The following is a 19,149-nucleotide window of genomic DNA, read 5'->3' on the forward strand; positions in this document are numbered from 1 at the left end:
GGAACACTACATCAAAAACTAATGTAATGTATGGTGATTAATATAACATAATAAAATAAAAAAATTTATTCTAAACAATGGATAGGCTTGTTGTACATTTCAAGATCCAATCATCTCTATACTCTTTCTGGCCATCTTTGCTTTTCACTTTAATTATATGATTGAGAGGTAATGTATTATAAAAATATTGACAATGGTTTCAAGCAGAAACACATTTGAATTCCTCTTCTAAATAATTATGGTAGTGTGCTGGAGGTAGCTCACACCAGCTCACAAGAGCCAATTTTACACATCTTCCCTACTCCTCTTGTTCCCTGACGTCATGTTGGGAACTTGAAGTGGGCCCCAGTGGGGATATTTACACCACAGAAACTGACAAATGATTGGCTACAAATCAGGACCTTCTTGTCTGCAGAGTCAGTTGTTAAATATTTACCAGCACATCACTTCACAGCCTCTCCAAATCTCATTTTAGTTGTCCAGAAGACAGTAATAATTGTACCAAATTTGCAGAATTTAGAGTTACTACATTAGTCAAATCAATGAGAGTTTTAATGAGCCATGCTGTAATGAGTATCTAATATAGGACAAGTACTGGACTAGGCCCTATACACATCTCTCTAGTCCTGAGACATGATAAAATATACAGTCAGGTAAGATGTTTGGTCATACCACATTCTCCATGATTAGTACTTATTATTTATTAATGCATTAAACAAAATTAAACATAATTTCTGACGCTGAACCTCTGAATAGTTATTTTTCCCTTTTTTGCTTTTGAAATCTCACAGTATCACTAATCAGAGAAACCACCAATACTCATAAACTTATTTCAATTTTTCTTTAATTTTAATTTTTACATGATGGATTTTAATCTCATTTTGCAATACATGCATTTATCAAATCATTACATTATGCACCTTAAACTTATACAATGTTATATGTCAATTACATCTTGATAAAACTAAAAAAATTAATATTTTTGAAGTTAACTTTAGCAGAGTTCAACAGGGAGATAATAAATATTCACAGTTACTTCTACAATTTATGAGAAATTCTTTTCATAGTACCCATAATAACAGGAAAAAACTAGCAAAAAACTTAACTAGAAAAAAACTAGCATTCAACTTAGTTTCAAGTTAGACTTCCATTTCAATTTAAACATTAGGTGAAAAGAAATAATCAGAGTTTTTCTGAAAATCAAAAGTATGCAAGTTCTTCCTCCAGTGCTCAATATAATGCTGGAACATAGTAGGTGTTAATTAAGTTAATTAAGTGTTGGATGAGCTAATGCTCCTTATTCTTACCCCAAAATAGTATAAGATTCATGCTTACTTGAAATTTACCTAATCCCTGAATTGTAGTTAGAAAACACTACAATCTCTTCATGAGTTAAATCTTACTTACCAACATAAATGTGAACAGATCTATAGGCTTAGCTCAAAATAAGTTATACCAGATTAAAATAAATAAGTAATTCAATAGAATATATACTATTAAAAGTCATCATTTCAGTAAACATGAAAAAATAGAGATTATGAAATTTCTATTATTCTTTTTTCCACAGTTATGACCATTTTCATGAAAATACAAATCTACTGATAAATGTAGGATAGAAAATTGACAATATTTTTTGTGAATCTAAAGGTATTTTGTAAGTCACATCATTAGGCTGTATACCTTAAGCTTAGACAGTGCTTGTATCTCAACAAAACTGGAAAAAATAAAATATCCAAAAAATATGAAACTAAGGTATTTTGAATCAATTATAAATGATCTCTTTTTTTCCCCCTAAGATTTTATTTATTCATTTGAGAGAAACAGAGATAGCAAGAGAGAGCAGAGCAGGAGAGAGGGGCAGAGAGAGAAGCAGGCTCCCTGCTCAGGGACACGGGGCTGGATCCCTGGACCCTGGGATCATGACTGGAGTCGAAGACAGATGCCTAACCGACTGAGCCACCCAGACGCCCCTATAAATGATCTCTTTAGATGTAGCTTTATTTTGTACTATAGATAGAATATAATAAAGAAACTGAAGGTAGGTCAGAGTGTATCCCACATACCTTGTTGGGTTTTAAAAAACTAATGAATCGTTGAACACTATATCAAAAACTAATGATGTACTATATATTGGTTAACTGAACATAATAAAAAAAATTAAATTAAAAAAAATTTTTTTAAGTAAGCTCTATGCCCATTGTGGGGCTGAACTCACAACCCTGATATCAAGAGTCATACATGCTTTACTGGCTTAGCCAGCCAGGTCTACCCCATACCCCACTTACCTTGAATTGAAAGAATGTAATTTTTCTGTGCTTTTCCCTCCATATTTGATGCAATGCATGTATAGTTTCCACTATCTGAATGCTGAGACCGAGCAATTTGGAGTTTGCTACCTCCAGACAAAATATGTACTTCAAGTGAGTCAGAATTTTCTAGTGGTGAAAACAAAGCGAAACAAAACATAAAAAGCTTTTATTTTTAACATCTCTATAATTCACCATAATATATATTATTTTTTTAAAGATTCATTTATCTGAGAGACAGAGAGCATGCACTGGTGAGTGGGGGGAGGGGCAGAGGAAGAGGGAGAGCTGAGCAGGGAGCCCCACCTGGGGCTCAGTCTCAGGACCCTGAGAGCGTGATCTTAGCTTAAATCAAGGGTCAGCCACTCAATCAACTGAGCCACCCAGGTGCCCCAATATATCTTATTTTATGTAATAAATATGCTTCTTAAAAGTTTGCCCTTTGTACTTTCATTTTAAACGAGAGCCTTCTTTGAAAAAGGAAATAAGAAAAATCTCTATGTAATGAATAACCATCTTACGTGTCTATTCTGTAAATTTATATTTCAGTCCATTAGGCTTTTTGGATTAAACACAGCTATAAGCATAATACTGAAAATGTGCTAGTTTATTAATCTAGTGAGTTAAGAGCAAAAGAAAACAAAAATGAAAAATGCACAACTATATTACCTATGGGCTTGTGGTTCTTTAACCATGCTATTGTGGGAGGTGGGATTCCAGTGGCATCGCATGTTAAGGTCACAGGATTGCTGATTGTCTCAACAACCACTTCATTTTCAGGCCCTTCGATACTGGGTAGCACTGTGAAAAGACAGAAGAAAATCATGTGTCCTCATTAAGCTAATCCAGGACACTTTTTCATTTGCATATCTGGGGGAAAAAGAGTTGTATTAGAGGCAGATGCTCACCATATACATTGAGGTGGAAATTTTTATCATCCCGTCCTGCTACATTTATAGCTCTACATACATACTGGCCTGTGTCAGATACCTAAAAGAAAAAGATACTATTGTATGTGCTCCATTAAGTTACAGATGACCAATCACACTGTTCCAGTGTAGATTAAATCATCAGTCATCTTTATGCTCCAATGCCCCATTCTAATTGCCTTCTACAATCCTGCCTTTTTTTAATATAAAAAAATAAAAATAAGGTCAATAGCATTGATGATGCTGTTTTTAAATAAAACTCATTTCTCACTGTAGTAAAGAGAATATGCAACTACCAATTCTTTCTTCCATAATCCCACCAACGAGTCATGACACACAAACAAGAATAAAAGATGCACCTCAGCTTTCTTGATGTGCAGCATTTGTCCATCTGCTAAAATCTCCAAGTGAGTAGACTCTGTTATCATCTGCCCATTCTTATACCAGGTGATGACTGGAGGGGGGACAGCATTTGACTCACACTCCAATGACACTGAGGTCCCCTCTCTTACATTAACTACAGAAAGAGATTCACTGCCATGATCTTTAATGCTTGGGGGCACTGAGGGAGGGAAACAAGAACAAAATGATGTTTTTTTTTCATTAAGATGCTCAGATAGAAAGTATCTAATACCAATTTAAAAAGGAAAGAATTTTATGAGGAGAGTGAAGACAAACCATAAACAGTCAGGAAAACTTTTTTCTTGCTTTCACCAGCTTGGTTGATAGCTATACAAGTGTATTCTCCACCATCAGATACCTTTGCCCGAATAATTTGTAGAGTTCGACCACCTGTGGGCAAATACAATGCAAATTGAAGAGTGGCATAGAGGTTGTTTTAATAACTTTTTTATCAATAAGATAAATAGCAAAATGTATCCTTTCTCTTACAGTAAAATTTCCTATTCAAAATGAAATAACTGAATTGAGTGTCTTTGATCCTTCCTTTTCCTTTGATCTCAGTATTTATTCTACTTCCTTAAAAGGAAGAAATTCATAAAATTTTTCTCTCCAGTAACCAAACATAGATAGTAGAACTGTTTGATACAGGTTCTAGTGAGCAAATAGTAATTGTACTATAGTCAAAATATGTTAATAAGTATTTTCTGGGTTTAAATCTCTCACAGTGTAGAAATGATTATTGGTCTATTTATCTATCCTCAAGGAGCTTTAGGATTAATTAAAAACAACCAGTGATTTTATCCAATGAAAGCACTGTTTGCTAGTCTATCACCCCCAAGGAATTACTAAGAAGTTTGTTCCTAAATGTCATAATTTCTTGAAAGTAGACCTTGCTACTGTACATTCCCACTGAAATAAATCTATACAATCTTATCCTAATGGCCCCAAATGGATAAAGAGAGGCATTTAATGTGAACAAATAAAAGGAGCAAGACAAAAGTTTGGAAAGAGAGTTAAGTTGATGCCATTTGTATTGAGAAAAGTGGGAAAGTTTTGCCCAACAGTTAAGAGTAATAAATTCCTTACCAGGCACAATAAGAGCATTTGTATTTAGCTTGATAGGCTGTTCATTCTTGAGCCAGCTGAGATCCGGAGGTGGAAAACCAGAGACCTCACAGGTCAAAGAGATGAAATTGTTCACCACAACAGTGAGATTTTCAGGGTTAGGACCAATGACACTTGGAGGAACTATAATAGCAAATATGTTAAAAGTAAAATCTGATATTATCAGTAATACATATTCCAATTTGTTAATATAAACCCGACCACTATAGTCTGCTAAAGCACTGAGTTAATGATAATTATTTAGCTGTCTTTCTTAGAATTCCCTAATGCCTTCATCAAACTCATTTCCATCAGTTCTTTTCCCTTGAAAGAGAATACTAGAATTTTCAAAAACAGAATTATTGTACATTTTATTTGTATAATGTAGCTGGCAATTCTTAAGATGGTTTTGTCAACGTATAAAGAAAGACTTAATAGCACAAGGTTAGGAGAGATGGACAGAGAATTAAAGGACCAGCAAAGGTAAGATCTTACAAGGTCTTTGGGACCCATTCATTAAGAATGCTGAAATATGGCCTCAGCTGAAGAGGGGTCTAATCAAAAATTAAAGAGTTAATATTACATTTGAATATTCTTGTATTTAACATTATATCTTTATTTAAGGTTTTATATTATTGCTTATAGCAACAGTAAAATAGAAATTTAATTTTAGGGTATCTGTCTATCAACAAATTATACTGGTTATTTTGACAATGTAAAAAAAATAATACTCAAAATGAGCACAAAATTTAAGAAATAAACAATGCTATGGTTTATTGTTGAAAACAAAAAAGAATTCCAAAAGCAAAAGCAGTACAGAGAAAAAGTGGAGTAAGAAAGAGATTAACAATGCAATGCCATTTATGCATATTAAAACATATGCATGGAGGGAGCCTGGGTAGCTCAGTCGTTAAGAGTCTGCCTTCGGCTCAGGTCATGATCCCAGGGTCCTGGGATTGAGTCCCGTATAGGGCTCCTTGCTCAGCGGGAAGCCTGCTTCTCCCTCTCCCGCTCCCCCTGCTTGTGTTCCCACTCTCACTATCTCTCTCTGTCAAATAAATAAATAAAATCTTTAAAAAAAAAGAAGAAAATATATTAAAAAAATGCATGTGGAACAACAGATTTTTATAAGAACACATAGACATAGAAGGTATAATATCATACACAACTGGATGGTTTCCTATGAAAGGAGAGGGGAAATGGGAGCAAGAAATGGGCATAAAAATGAACAAATGAATATTTTAACAAATGAAAGTAAAGATGGGTCTTGTTCAGGCCAATGATGATAGTGAGACATGAACTAAGGAATGCAATTAATATAACACTCGATTATATTAAGACTGAGGTCTTAAAACAACATCAAAACAAAAGCAAAACTTCAAAAAGGCAAAATTTCTTTTACTATCACATGGTTATTTATTTTTCACCCACTAATTAATTTTAATATTCACTCATTTATCAAACATTTATTATTTACTGTATTCTAGACATTGTGCTAAGTGGTGATACAGTGTGAAAATGTAATAGACATAGAGTTATTAGTTTGACAGTAATGATAGACATTGAACCAAAAATAACAGTTAACATTTTTTTTGAATGGGTACATTGTGCCAGGCAATGTTCTGAACACTTTGCATATACTATCACACATACACTTCACATATACTATTGAATCCCCGTACAACCTCATGTGTTAAATACAGTTCTTATTCTCATATTATAGATGAGGAAGCTGAGACATAGAAAAGTTGGCATCTTGCCTAAGGTTTCACAAGTAGTTACTGAAAGAAGAGACCCCAAAACTGTTGTCTGGCTCTAGAGCCCTTATTCTTAGTTACTGTTCTATACTGCCTCGTAATTAATCAACAGGGAACCAGCCTAACTGGGGATCAGAAGGAGGAAGTGACGTTGAAGAAGATACTGAAATATGAGCAGGAATAAGTTAAGGGGAAGACAGAAAATGGGTGTCCTTCCAGAAAGAAGGCATAACATATACAAAGTCCCAAATGGAGAAAGAACACAGCAGCTAGAAGGCTGGCATGACCAGAATTTGAAGAACAAGGTTAGGAGAGATGGACAGAGAATTAAAGGACCAGCAAAGGTAAGATCTTATAAGGTCTCTGGGACCCATACATTAAGAATGCTGAAATATGGCCTCAGCTGAAGAGTGGTTTAATCAAAAATTAATTTCCGAGATCTCAATCTGGCTACAGTGGAGAGAACTATAATTAGAAGGTTAGAAGGGATTCAGAAAGTCCAGTGAGACACTGCTGTAATCTGTATAACAGATTATGGTAACTCTGCCTGGGATGGTGTCAAAAAGGATCAAGTGAATGGATCCCAGGACATTTTGTAGATAGAATCTTTAGGACTTGATGTTTTGGGAGTAAAAACTTAAGGAGGAGGAGAAGGAGTCAGGGATGACATCCATTTTTTCTGACTTGAACAACAGGTAGATGGTGATTCCTTTTACTGAGACAGAGATCACTGAAGGAGGAAGACATTTTTGGGAAAAGATAATGAACTCAGTTATATACACATTGTCATAGAGTGACTGCTAGACATTTGTGTCAGCAAGAAGTAGATACTTGGATAGAAGGGCCTGGAGTTCTTGACGGGGGGCCCTGGCTAAAAATAAAAACTTGGAAACTATTTGTACATAGATAGTATCTGAAATTTGGAAATGCATAAGATCACCTAAGATGTGCATGGGAACAGAACAAAGTCTAGAGCTTGAAAAACTAAAATGTAATAGTCAAGTAGAGAAGGAGGAACCAGCAAAGTCAACCGGAAGTGAGAGACTGGGAAGGCAAGATATAAATAAGGGGTGTGGGTGTCACAAAAGCCAAAGGAAGAGAATTTTTAAAAATTATCATGGCCAAGATGTCAAATGCACAGAAGCAAGAAAGAAAAAGTCTAGAAAGTGCCTCTTGGACTTCATAAGGATGCCATTTGGTGAATTCAGTGAGTAGTTTCATTGGTGTTGTAGAGGTGAAATTTGGAACACAGTGGCAGAAGGAGTGAGTGGGAGTGAGGAAATCAGATATTAAATATATAAAAGGAAGAGAAGAGATTGTAAGAGATTTTTGAGGAGGCAGTGAGCAGGGATCTAGAGTCAAATTATTGGCCTTTGGAAGGTAGAAGAATGCTTCCATCTTCTGTTGTAACAATAGGAAGGAAGTGAAAGTGAGAGAGGGCTGTTATGGACTGAATATCCCTCCTTCTCTCCCTCCCCAATTTGTATACCCAAGCCCTGACCCCCACTGTGGCTATATTTGGAGATGGCACCCTTAAGGAAGTAATTAAGGCTCAATGAGGTTGTAAGGGTAGGGCCCTGATCTTATAGGATCATTGTCCTTGTAAGAAGAGAAACAAGAGAGCATCCTTGTTTTTCTGGCCATGTGTGCTCAGTGAAAAGGCCTTATGAGCACAAAGTAGCTGGAATACAAGCCAGCAGGAGCCTTCACCAGAAACCAGACCCTGCTGGAACCTTGATTTTGGACTTTCCAGCCTCCAGACAGTGAAAAAATACATTTCTGTTGCTTAAGTCATGCACCCTCTGGCATTTTGTTATGGCAGCCTGAGCCTACTAAGCCAAGGGTCATCTGACATCTGAGGAGAGGGATGAAGGTGTGAGAGAGTCTCTAGGGAACAGAGACAAGAGGAGGAACCCCAGGCAGAATGGAGGGCCCAGTTCAAGATGGTACCTATGAATTTATAATGATACTGATATTCCTGACTCCATGAGTTCCCCCAGCCATGGTTAGCCACCTAGGTGCAGGTATGGTCAGAAATGGAATTTAGTGAGAAGCAATAGAGCAAAACAGCTAAGTTTAAAACCTCTAGAATCAGACTACCTAAGTTATAGTCCTGATATGTATTTACGAGATCTGTAACTTTGGGCATGCAACTTAATCTCACTAGGCCTCAGCCTTTTCATCTGTAAAAGAGGTATCAAGTGGTACCAAGACCTGGGGTTATTGAGATAATTAAGTGAAATTGCATATGTAAAAACTTGATACCTACTAGGGTTAGGGTATCAAGTGGACAATATGTTGTGTTGTTAGACGCAGAGTTGAGCTTTTACTGAGCAAGAGCAATAAGAAGACTAAGAGAGGTGATGGAAATGTTGTTCCACGAGAAGTTAAGCTGGATGTGAAGGAGAGTGAAGACAAGAGAGCTGAAAACCCATGGGCCAGCAGACTGAAGGTCAAAGTCCAAAAGAAGCAGGCACTGTTGTAGTGGGAGATAACAAACAGTATGGTTTTAAGTGAAAACAATTTAAATTATTTCTCCTCAAAATGAATTTTCTAATATGTTAGTATGGGTTCCTGACCACAATTGGGAGTTCAAGGTATCATTAACCTGTGAATGAGGAAACACCCTTCTGAACTTCAGTCCTTAAGGGTAAACTCTAGTGGTTGCTGCTTCTACCTTGAGAGGTAGAGGTATTTTTGCTGTGCATTAGGAAGAAGCAACTGATGAAAAAACACCAAATATTTATTTAGCGACTACCATGACTATAGATGGGTCCAGGGAGACCAAGATCTATAAGAAATGACTGCTTCCCTACAACATCTATAATAAATTTATAGGATGGGGGTGAAGATAGAGACATATAAAGATAACTAATACAAGGCAACTTACGTACTTGCTATAATTGGGGCTTTTGATCACATAAAGCAGAAAAAATTAAGTCTGCCTTGGGAATCAGAAAAAATAATCAACACTTTTATTTTCAACATTTATTCTACTGTACTTTACAGATTAGAATGTGTGCTCTCACAATCATCATACTCGTTTATTTCTTCCTGAGAATTCATAAAACACTGTTTCTGTTTTGGTCAGACTTACTCGTTAAAAAAAACTTGAAGATGTACCATTTGAATGGTTTCCTATGAAAGGAGAGGGGAAATGGGAGCAAGAAATGGGCATAAAAATGAATGAATACATGAATGAATATTTTAATAAATAAAAGTAAAGATGGGTCTTGTTCAGGCCAATGATGATAGTGAGACATGAACTAAGGAATGCAATTAATATAACACTTGATTATATTAAGACTGAGGTCCTAAAACAACATCAAAAACAAAAGCAACACATAAAAGGCAAAATCTCTTTTACTATCACATGTTACTCATTGTGCTAAGCACTAGGAATACAAAGATAAAAACGTTTCAAATGTCTGTTCCACAAACACCAAACATTGCTGGACACCAATACTCCTTACATATCACACCAAAAAAGGATATTCATGATGCTAAATAAAAGTCTTGAAGGGAGAAATTTTTCATGAAATGTCAAATTTCAGCTATTTCCAAAATGAGCTAGAATTTTGTATGTGTATCCCACATGTAAAGGAAATCTTTTATAATGATTGTTCACCATTTCCAATTTAATATTCTCAAAACAGATGTATGTCACAAAACTAAAACTCATCATTTGTGGTAGACATCCAATGGCTTTTTTTCTCCCCTACACTTGCCTAAATAGTATCTCAACAGCATTTTAGCAAAAAATTAGTATTCATGCAGTGTCTAGCATATATCAAGAACTTAGTTTGAAGAATGAATTAGGTGTAGTGATGGTTTTTAGGAATTATTAAACTCCAAAAATGACTTTTTCTTCTCCAGGGAGTATACCTAATGGTACTGGAGGATGTAACTCAACATGAATTCTACCTCTGAGAACAGAAACTGGTTCCAATCAGGATTACTGGGTAAATTTTTACGAGTAAAAGAGCTATATTTGGTTCTAACTGTATATAAACATAATTTTGGGGATTTAAAATTTTGATTTTTTTTCACTTTCAAATATGTAGCAGTAAGTACTTTCTCCTGAGGAACTGAAATAATATAAAAACAGGCTTCCTAGAAGATTTGTACTTTATAATCCTACTATGTGATGGGAAGAAAGACAGAGATTGAAAAAAATGCAGTCTCCACACATTGTTCAAGTTAAAAGTACAAAATAAGTCTACTATAATCTAAAACACAGTTTTCCTGCTTTTTCAAGCATACTCTAAGAAATGTTATTGGAACTGAGCTCTTACCATGAACGTTGAGGTTAAAATATTTTTTGGCACTTCCAGCTGTGTTCTCAGCAATACACACATATCTGCCAATATCTGTTATTTGAGTGTTTAGAATCTAAGGGGAAAAAAAGAAGAAATTCCAACTGAAATTTTTAAGAAAGCAACTTTTTATAATGATCATTGTATTTCAGAATAAACAACACATATTCTTTCTGGTTAATACCAGATGAACACAAGACAAATAAATTTTTGTATATAATAGTGCTGATGCTAGCTTTTTTTAGTCGTGTTAATCAAATATTTATTTATAAAGACTTCCAATCAGAAAAGACAATTTTAAATATACTTGTTATATGCTGACTACAAAAATTCCCCCAATTATTCTTCCTCTTCCCTATCACACCCCTGACAATGTAACTTTGAAGTTCCTGTCATTAAGAGGTGGAGTAAGATGCAGAATTTATGTTGGCCTTGTGAATGGCTTTGACCAACACAGTGTGATGAAAAGTGACAATGTGCCATTTCAAACCTAGGCCTAAAGAGATCCAGTGCCTTTCCTCACTCTTTCAGAACTAGGCTACCACCATGTGAGAAAGCCAGGCCTAGCCTGCTGGAGGGTAAGAGAACCACAGGGGGTCAGAATCAGTTATTACAACTGAGGCCCTGGATTTATGCTAAGAGCCCAGCCAAGACCAGCAGACAACTTACTCAATTCACAGCATCCAGACACTTGAGACTGGAAGAATCACCCAACCAGCTAGAAGGCTTATGAACTAAATAAATGCTTATTGTTTTAGAGTACTTTATTTTATGCAGCAATAATTAGCTAATAATACCATTTATATTTATGTTATTAGGCATAATAACATAATTTCATTTCATAATAATGAAATTTCTATCCATCTATATATCTTTTGGCCTGAGACAGAGAAACATTTAAATATTTTGATAGAGGTTGTAGGACATCAAATAGATACAGTCACAATGTTTAGAAGATACTTTGAGAATTCAAGGGCATTTACAGGCACTGGATCTGGCTCTTGTGTGTGTGTGTGTGTGTGTGTGTTTAAAGACAAGAACTCCATAAGATATGTCCTGTGTTGGATACATTGATAGTTATGCTTAGATTCTTGGGCCCATAGAATATCATTTATGTGGTCAAAATAAATTATTAAGTTGTATCCTAACAAAAGAGTTGGTGTTATTTCTTTAAATACATAACCTTCTTTTAAGACATCTGAAAAGAAAAATATAGACATGGCCATTAGTGAACAACAATTTGGGATATTTATGTGGTTTCCATTATTTATTATCAATTCTTTACTAAAACAGGGGACATTTTAATCTACAGGGAACCTAATACCACCTAGGAGTTTACCATCAGAAATATGCAGTGGCAAGGATTATACTAATTATAATGCGGCTTTTATCACACAGACCACCTTGTAGCAAATTTAGGAGTATGCATGTGTTGAATGTACAATTTTTGTAAGAATTCACACAAAAGTGCTAGTAGTGGTCACCTCTGAAAGACAAATACCATATGATTTCACTCATATGTGGAATTTAAGAAACAAAACAAATGATCACAGGGGAAAAAAAGACAGGCAAACCAAGAAACAGACTCTGAACTAACTATAGAGAACGAACTGATGGTCACCAGAAGGAAGGGTGGTAGGGGGATGGATGAAACAGATGATGGGGATGCGTGCACTTGAGATGGGCACTGGGTGATGATGTATGGAAGTGTTGAATCACTATATTGTATGCCCAAAACTAATATAACACTGTCTGTTAACCAACCGGAATTTAAATAAAAACTTAAAAAAAAAAACTTAAATAAAAACTTAAAAAAAAAAAACCCAGTGGTCACCTCTGGTAGGGGGTATAGAATAAAGAATTTTATTTTCTATTCTTCTTATGGTTAGTTATTTTTACAAATATAATATTTATAAACCAATAAAAATTACTTTTAAAAGTAAAAAAGACTTAGGAAATACAAAGTCAAATAGCTATTTGAAAATAAGATTTTTTACTTTTACCTGCAGAATTCTTCCATTAGATAGAAACTTATGATGTCCATCTTCTAGCAAAGGCTGCCCATCCTTTTGCCAGGAATTCCTTGGTGCTGGGCTGCCACTGGATAAACACTCCATCAGTGTGCTCTTATTCACCAGCACGGTGACCTCTTCAGGGAGATCACTATTTGCTCCCTTAATAACTGGAGGCACTAATAGATGATTGCAACAAAGAGATAATGACAGGAAATAAGGTCTTTTTCAGTTATTCTAGTTTTCTGACAGCTTTAAAAAGCATGGGATAATAATAGAAGCGCAAAGTTGAAGAAGAAACCAAGATTGTTGAATAACATTTTACACTAATAAATTAGGGTGGTGATAAAAATTGTGTGAACTTGGGTTTCCCTTCCCTGGACTCACCCCTTCCACAATCTCAAACCTTCCCCAATTTATCTGACCTTGTTTCTCTCTCATGGTTTGAACTATGCCTTCTGGGTTTTCAACCATACATGTAAGTAGCATCTGCATGCATGAATATTTAAGTCTATTCAGTCATCTAGAGAAGCCGGATAAATTACATCTTTAAAGTATATTTGGAATGTACAGATTTGGTCTCATTTGCAAGGGAATTGTCTGCGCTACTTAAATGTGTTTCCCCAGCCCCAGTATCAGTGGTATCAGCATCACCTGGGAGCTTGGTTAGAGATGCAAATTTTGGGTCCCACTCGGATCTCCTCATTGGGCATCTCTAGAGGGCCCAAGAAATTTGTGTTTTAACAAGTGATCCTTATGTACACTAAAGTCTGAGGAGTCACATTCTAGATTTTCCTACATATGTTCACTTTCATTTAAAATGATACCATAGAATCCAGGTACATATCTATCTTCTGTTAGACTAGTCAGTTAGGAAAAATCACGTTACCCATAAAATTTTTAAAAATGGAAATGTTATATAAACTAGAAACATATGTGTTGGCTGCTGTTATAAATGTAGAAATTCATTTTCAAAGTGAATATTCATTTTATTTTATTTGGAAAGCTTAGCTATTCTGTTTCACTCTCTTAAAATGTACCATATCTTTAGCAATCAGCAAAGATTATATATTTAATGTAGATGCAGTCTTGTGGTATTTGGGTCTTTCAAAAACTAAACTGGAAGTCTGTAAAGAAAATAATCAAGGCTACAAGGTACATAATAGAATTTCAATGTTATTTTGGATGCAAATTTTCACAAAGTTATATGATTTTTTACTATACTCTAGGTAACACAAAATATAACTTGACCTGCAGATTAGTAAATAATAAACTTGAACTTCAGACTAAATGAGCCTATCACTAACCTCAATATCATGAAAACTAATCAAAGATGAAATGTTTGGACATAAAGATTCGATGTTTTCCTCAACTTCTGCCTGGAGCTGAACCATTAGGAGGGACCAGGAGGTGGTCTACAGGTCCAGGGTCTGACCTGTACAGACCTCTACCAAAGCTCTTTGGTCTGACCTGCCCTCCAGCTGCCATGCCCCATCAGCTGGCTTACACCACTCAGAATTGTTCTCAGTACAGAACCGTGGAGTGGCACATAGGAGGTGAGCATCAAACACTGTGAAACATCCCTAATGTAGACAGATTTCTGGGTCCAGTGCATTTTTCTTGTTTTGTTCCACCTCTTTAAACTCATCTCCAACATGCTTTCCAACTTCCTCTTAATTAACATAGCCTGAAGGGATGAAATCTACCTTTAACTACCCAATCGCTAAGTCCCATTTCAATTTAATTGACTCCCAGTCCTTCCCAAACCATATTATCTTGCTTCTTTATCAGATCCTTCTACTCTGTCCTAAACTAAACTCTTTCTAAACTTAAGTCAAATTAAGTCATATGGTCTAGGATGTTCTTGGTGATGTTAGCACTGATTTTAATTAATCATCTTCTCTTCCCTTTTTCTTTTCCTTATCACTATCTTATAGACTTTAAAATCTATGTTGATGATCCATCCCACTCTAATTAGTTTCATCTCTACTCCATGTCAGTCAGCCCTAGACAGGGACCTTGGACCATTGGACCATTCAACCATTCAACATTAACATCTCTTTCTTCTGCAAGTTATAAGCTCCCTGAAGAAGGACTGATGTCTACACTGTATTCACTGCTGTATCCTCAGTGCCTAGCACAAGTTCCTGGCATATACTTTAGTAATCAATAGATTATTTGTCAAATATATGATTTTTGAACTCTAGTGTTTTCTTTCTTCAACCTCTTTTCAGGTTTCCTTCATAAGCTGCTCTTTGTCTGCACTGAAAACTCTAGCCCTTTCTACTCCTTCCCCACTTATAATCAGCCCATCAGCCTCTTTCATCATTTTTCCTCTTGCCCTGCCCAAACCTCACAGGGGTCATTTTGGTGATGCTCTTTCTTGCTGCACATTCTATGGTCTTTCACCCTCCAGCGCTTCCACAATATATGCCTGATTACCTTGTGGCACAACCCCCACCCCACCCAGACAGAGCACACTATTTTTTCTACCTCTGCCTCCTGGTTACTGGGAATGCTGTAGAAGGAAGGGTGGCTTCAGAAAGGAGTAACTGAGCCAAATGGCTCCAACTTCAACAGCTGACTGTTTATCACATCCTCCATGGTGGTAATCACTAAACTTTTCTGTTTTCCACAGGCCCAACCACCCCTATCACTGTTTGTCTTGCTCTTATACTTAATGAAAAGGACTAGATACATTTGATATACATTTCCATATTTCCCTCCTAACCATTTTGATGAATGGCAATTCATTACCACGAAAGGCTAATTACCCTTCTTAGTTCCTTGATTGCATTTTTCACCTGTTCTAGGACCTTAATCCATGAACTCCTGCACCTCCCCTGTTCCTTCCCCAACTTGAAAATTTAATTTGTCCCCTTCTGTTGGATCATTTCCTTTGATCTGTAAGCAAGCTCAAATCTTTCTTAAATATGTTTCCTCAAGCTGTCTATCCTAAAACTCTACTCCATCTCTTCTGTCCTCTGCAAAATGTCTTAAGGGTTTCCTTTTCTTCCTGATTAGTTGCTCCAGATTTATCCTTTTGTCCTGTGGCTTTGTACCACACCACAGTATCTAAATTGATCTTTTGAATTTCATCAATGATTTCTCAGTTTAAAGCCAACGGACTTTTTCAGTTTTTATTTTCTTAAATTTGCTTTAGCATCCAAAACTAGATCCACTTCTTTTTTTTTTTTTAAAGAAATGCTAATATTTTATTGCTTCTCCTTCAAATTTTCTTTTCTTTTTATTTTTTTAAATTTTATTATGTTATGTTAATCACCATACATTACATCATTAGTTTTTGATGTAGTGTTCCATGATTCATTGTTTGTATATAACACCCAGTGCTCCATTCAATATGTGCCCTCCTTAATACCCATCACCGGGCTAATCTATCCCCCCACCCCCTCCCCTCTAAAACCCTCAATTTGTTTCTCAGAGTCCATAGTCTCTCATGGTTCGTCTCCCCCTCCGATTTCCCCCCCTTCATTTTTCCCTCGCTTTTTTTTTTTTTAACATATAATGTATTATTTGTTTCAGAGGTACAGGTCTGTGACTCATCAGTCTTTAGATCCACTTCCTGATAGCCTTTTCTGTGCTTTGGATTCTGTGACAAAGAATAGTATGTAGTTTACTGCTTTTCATGAACTTCTCAGATTGTTTCTCTTCTAACTCTGTTTTCCTTTTCCTTTCTCCTATTTATTAACAATCCCACCATGAACTTTTGTTCTACTTTATAATCCTTGCTGTTGGAAATCTCATGCCCTTGAATATCACCTATTTGTGGATAACTCTCAAATCTACATTCTTAGTTCAGCCTCTCTCCTGTGTTGAAGTTCCTGATTTTCAATGGTCCCTCCAATATTATACCTAAGTATCTTGTAACATGCCAAATTCAACATGTCCGGAACAAAACTGACTTCTTTTTTCCCAAATAATGTTTTCCTAGGTCTTCTATTTTTATTATTCTTGCCACTATTTTCTTAATCACTCAGAATAAAAATCTCAGTGTCATCTCATGCTCTGAGACAAGTGCCTAATATTTCATATTACTTCATAACTTCCTCTGGAAACTCTTTCATGCTGACTGCTTCCTATACATTCCCACTGCTACTTCTCTAGATCAATCTCTTCTAATGGAGGCAACTATTTGTTTCAACTTCCAGCAACATCACCTCTCTTTGCCCTTCAAGGTACAATACTTCTTCCACTCTCAGTCCATGCATTCAGGTGGAGAACAATGTGGTCTAAGTGTAGGCACAGAAATTAGGCCTTAAACAGGCCACTTAGCTTCTATAATTGGTTCAGGGATAGAACTGTGGTTCATGCTTGGCCAATTAAAGCCATGAAAATCCAATTCTAGGACTTCAATTGTAAACACTAAGAAAAGCTTTCATTTGGATATGAAATTATAAGGATGTAAGACTAGAGCCGCTGGGGTCCAACTTGTCATTCAAGGGGATCCCCCACCTGAGAGTGTTGCTAATAATAGAGAAAAAACCAAGAGAAAGAGGAAGGTTAAGTCTGCTTGGCCTCTTTGAGCCACAGAAGTCCAGTATGACTATAGCCAGCTCTACCGTGGGACTCTTCGGGTTCATGAGTCAATGGATTCTCTTTTTTTTTAGTTTAAGCCAGTTTGTTATCTGATATTTCAAGAGACCTAACTCATGAGCTCTCAATTTGCATAAGATGATTAATTCCTCAGTGGAACTATCACTTTCTGATTATCCTTATAGCTTTAAAGTGCTTAATGCAACATCTTGCAAACATTAGTTCCTCAAAAAAATTTCTTTGAATGAAAGAATGCATGACAAACAAATGAAGAACTCACAGAGTACACGAAGGTCATACTGAAGAGCATCTTCTCCTGCTTCATTCACAGCCACACACGTGTATCTCCCCGCATCTTCTACTTTGGCCCGGGGAATCTGCAACACTCGCCCTCCTGAAAACATAGCCCCATATGTTCACTTCTCTAAATCCTACTGGTCATAAACAGAGATGAATTTTTCAGGTCTAATGACTTCCTTACATTTGCTTTCAGGGTTCTTATTTCATCTAATGGTTCAGTTTTAATCCCACATACCATTTGTATAACAAACACTGCATTATTGAAAAATAATCCAATATGTGAATCAGATCTCCTGAGAGATAAGTAGCTCATGTAGATTTTTCACAAGAGGGTAAGGTTGCTCCATGCCCCTCATCATATTCCATGGGGAAATGTTATTATGCAGTGACTTCTTGATTTTACAGTTTTGAATACATGTAAAAGAAGCTTACAATGTTTGATGCACGTATAGGTTTGAGAAAGCAATAGCCAGGGATGCAAAAGGTATAAAGTATATTATTATACATACAATTTTAAAAGAATAACTCTGAATATTTTTAAAACTTTTCACGTTGATATAATTTCAAACTCAGAGTTTCAATAACTGTATAAAAATTTTCACCTATGTTTACCAATTGTTTATATTTCACTCCACTTGTTTTATCTCTTATATATATATTCACTTGTTTTATCTCATATATAAATTTACATATTTATTTATTTATATATGAAATCTTTTTCTGAACTATTTGAGAGTAAGTTGGAAACACAGTGCCCCTTTACTCCTAAATATTCATAAATCTGTAATTTCATAAGGACAAAAATAATCCCTTACATAACTATAGTACAGTGATCAAAATCAGGAAATTTAAAATCAACACAAAATTACTAATGAATTCATAGTCCATATTCGAATTTCATTATTGTTACAATCTTTTATAAATATTTTCCCCCAAGCCTAGATCCAATTTTGGATCACATATCACAACATTTAGTTGTCATTTGTATTTGGTTACTTTAAAAAAATTTTTTTTCAAGATATCTTGTATTTATTTATTTATTTTTATTTATTTATTTATTTATTTATTTATTTATTTATTTATTTATTTATATTCTTGAGAGACCTTGTTTGGAGGTTCTAGCAGGGGAGCGCAGCTACTCGTATACCCTTGACCGAAGAACGGTCCTCCTCTATCGGGGAAGGTCGTCCTTTTCGACCAAGCGCACAGCTTCGGGAGGGACGCACATGGAGCGGTGAGGGAGGAAGGGGACACCCGCCTAGCCAGCCAGATCAGCCGAATCAACCCTGGCGATCAATGGGGTGACAGATGTCGCAGCCAGATCGCCCTCACATCCTATTTATTTTTATTCTTATGTTAATCCCCATACATTACATCATTAGTTTTAGATGAAGTGTTCCATGATTCATTGTTTGTGCATAACACCCAGTGCTCCATGCAGAATGTGCCCTCCTCAATACCCACCACCA

General features: G+C 35.9%; 1 protein-coding gene across 1 annotated transcript in view; it reads right to left on the bottom strand.

The window, feature by feature from the left end:
* HMCN1 (hemicentin 1) overlaps window positions 1-19,149 on the bottom strand; it is a 420,986-nt gene that overhangs the window by 89,625 nt on the left and 312,212 nt on the right. The window contains exons 50-58 of the mRNA XM_081823192.1: window positions 17,661-17,774; window positions 12,818-13,005; window positions 10,794-10,890; window positions 4,724-4,885; window positions 3,914-4,027; window positions 3,595-3,797; window positions 3,215-3,296; window positions 2,976-3,107; window positions 2,286-2,435 (exon numbers count right to left, since the gene is read on the bottom strand). Of these exons, the coding sequence (XP_081679318.1) occupies window positions 2,286-2,435; window positions 2,976-3,107; window positions 3,215-3,296; window positions 3,595-3,797; window positions 3,914-4,027; window positions 4,724-4,885; window positions 10,794-10,890; window positions 12,818-13,005; window positions 17,661-17,774 (1,242 nt within the window). The remainder of the gene's footprint in view (window positions 1-2,285; window positions 2,436-2,975; window positions 3,108-3,214; window positions 3,297-3,594; window positions 3,798-3,913; window positions 4,028-4,723; window positions 4,886-10,793; window positions 10,891-12,817; window positions 13,006-17,660; window positions 17,775-19,149) is intronic.

Source organism: Leptonychotes weddellii, chromosome 6 (genome assembly GCF_054177405.1).
Source record: "Leptonychotes weddellii isolate Sample4059 chromosome 6, ASM5417740v2, whole genome shotgun sequence".
Lineage (NCBI taxonomy): Eukaryota > Metazoa > Chordata > Mammalia > Carnivora > Phocidae > Leptonychotes > Leptonychotes weddellii.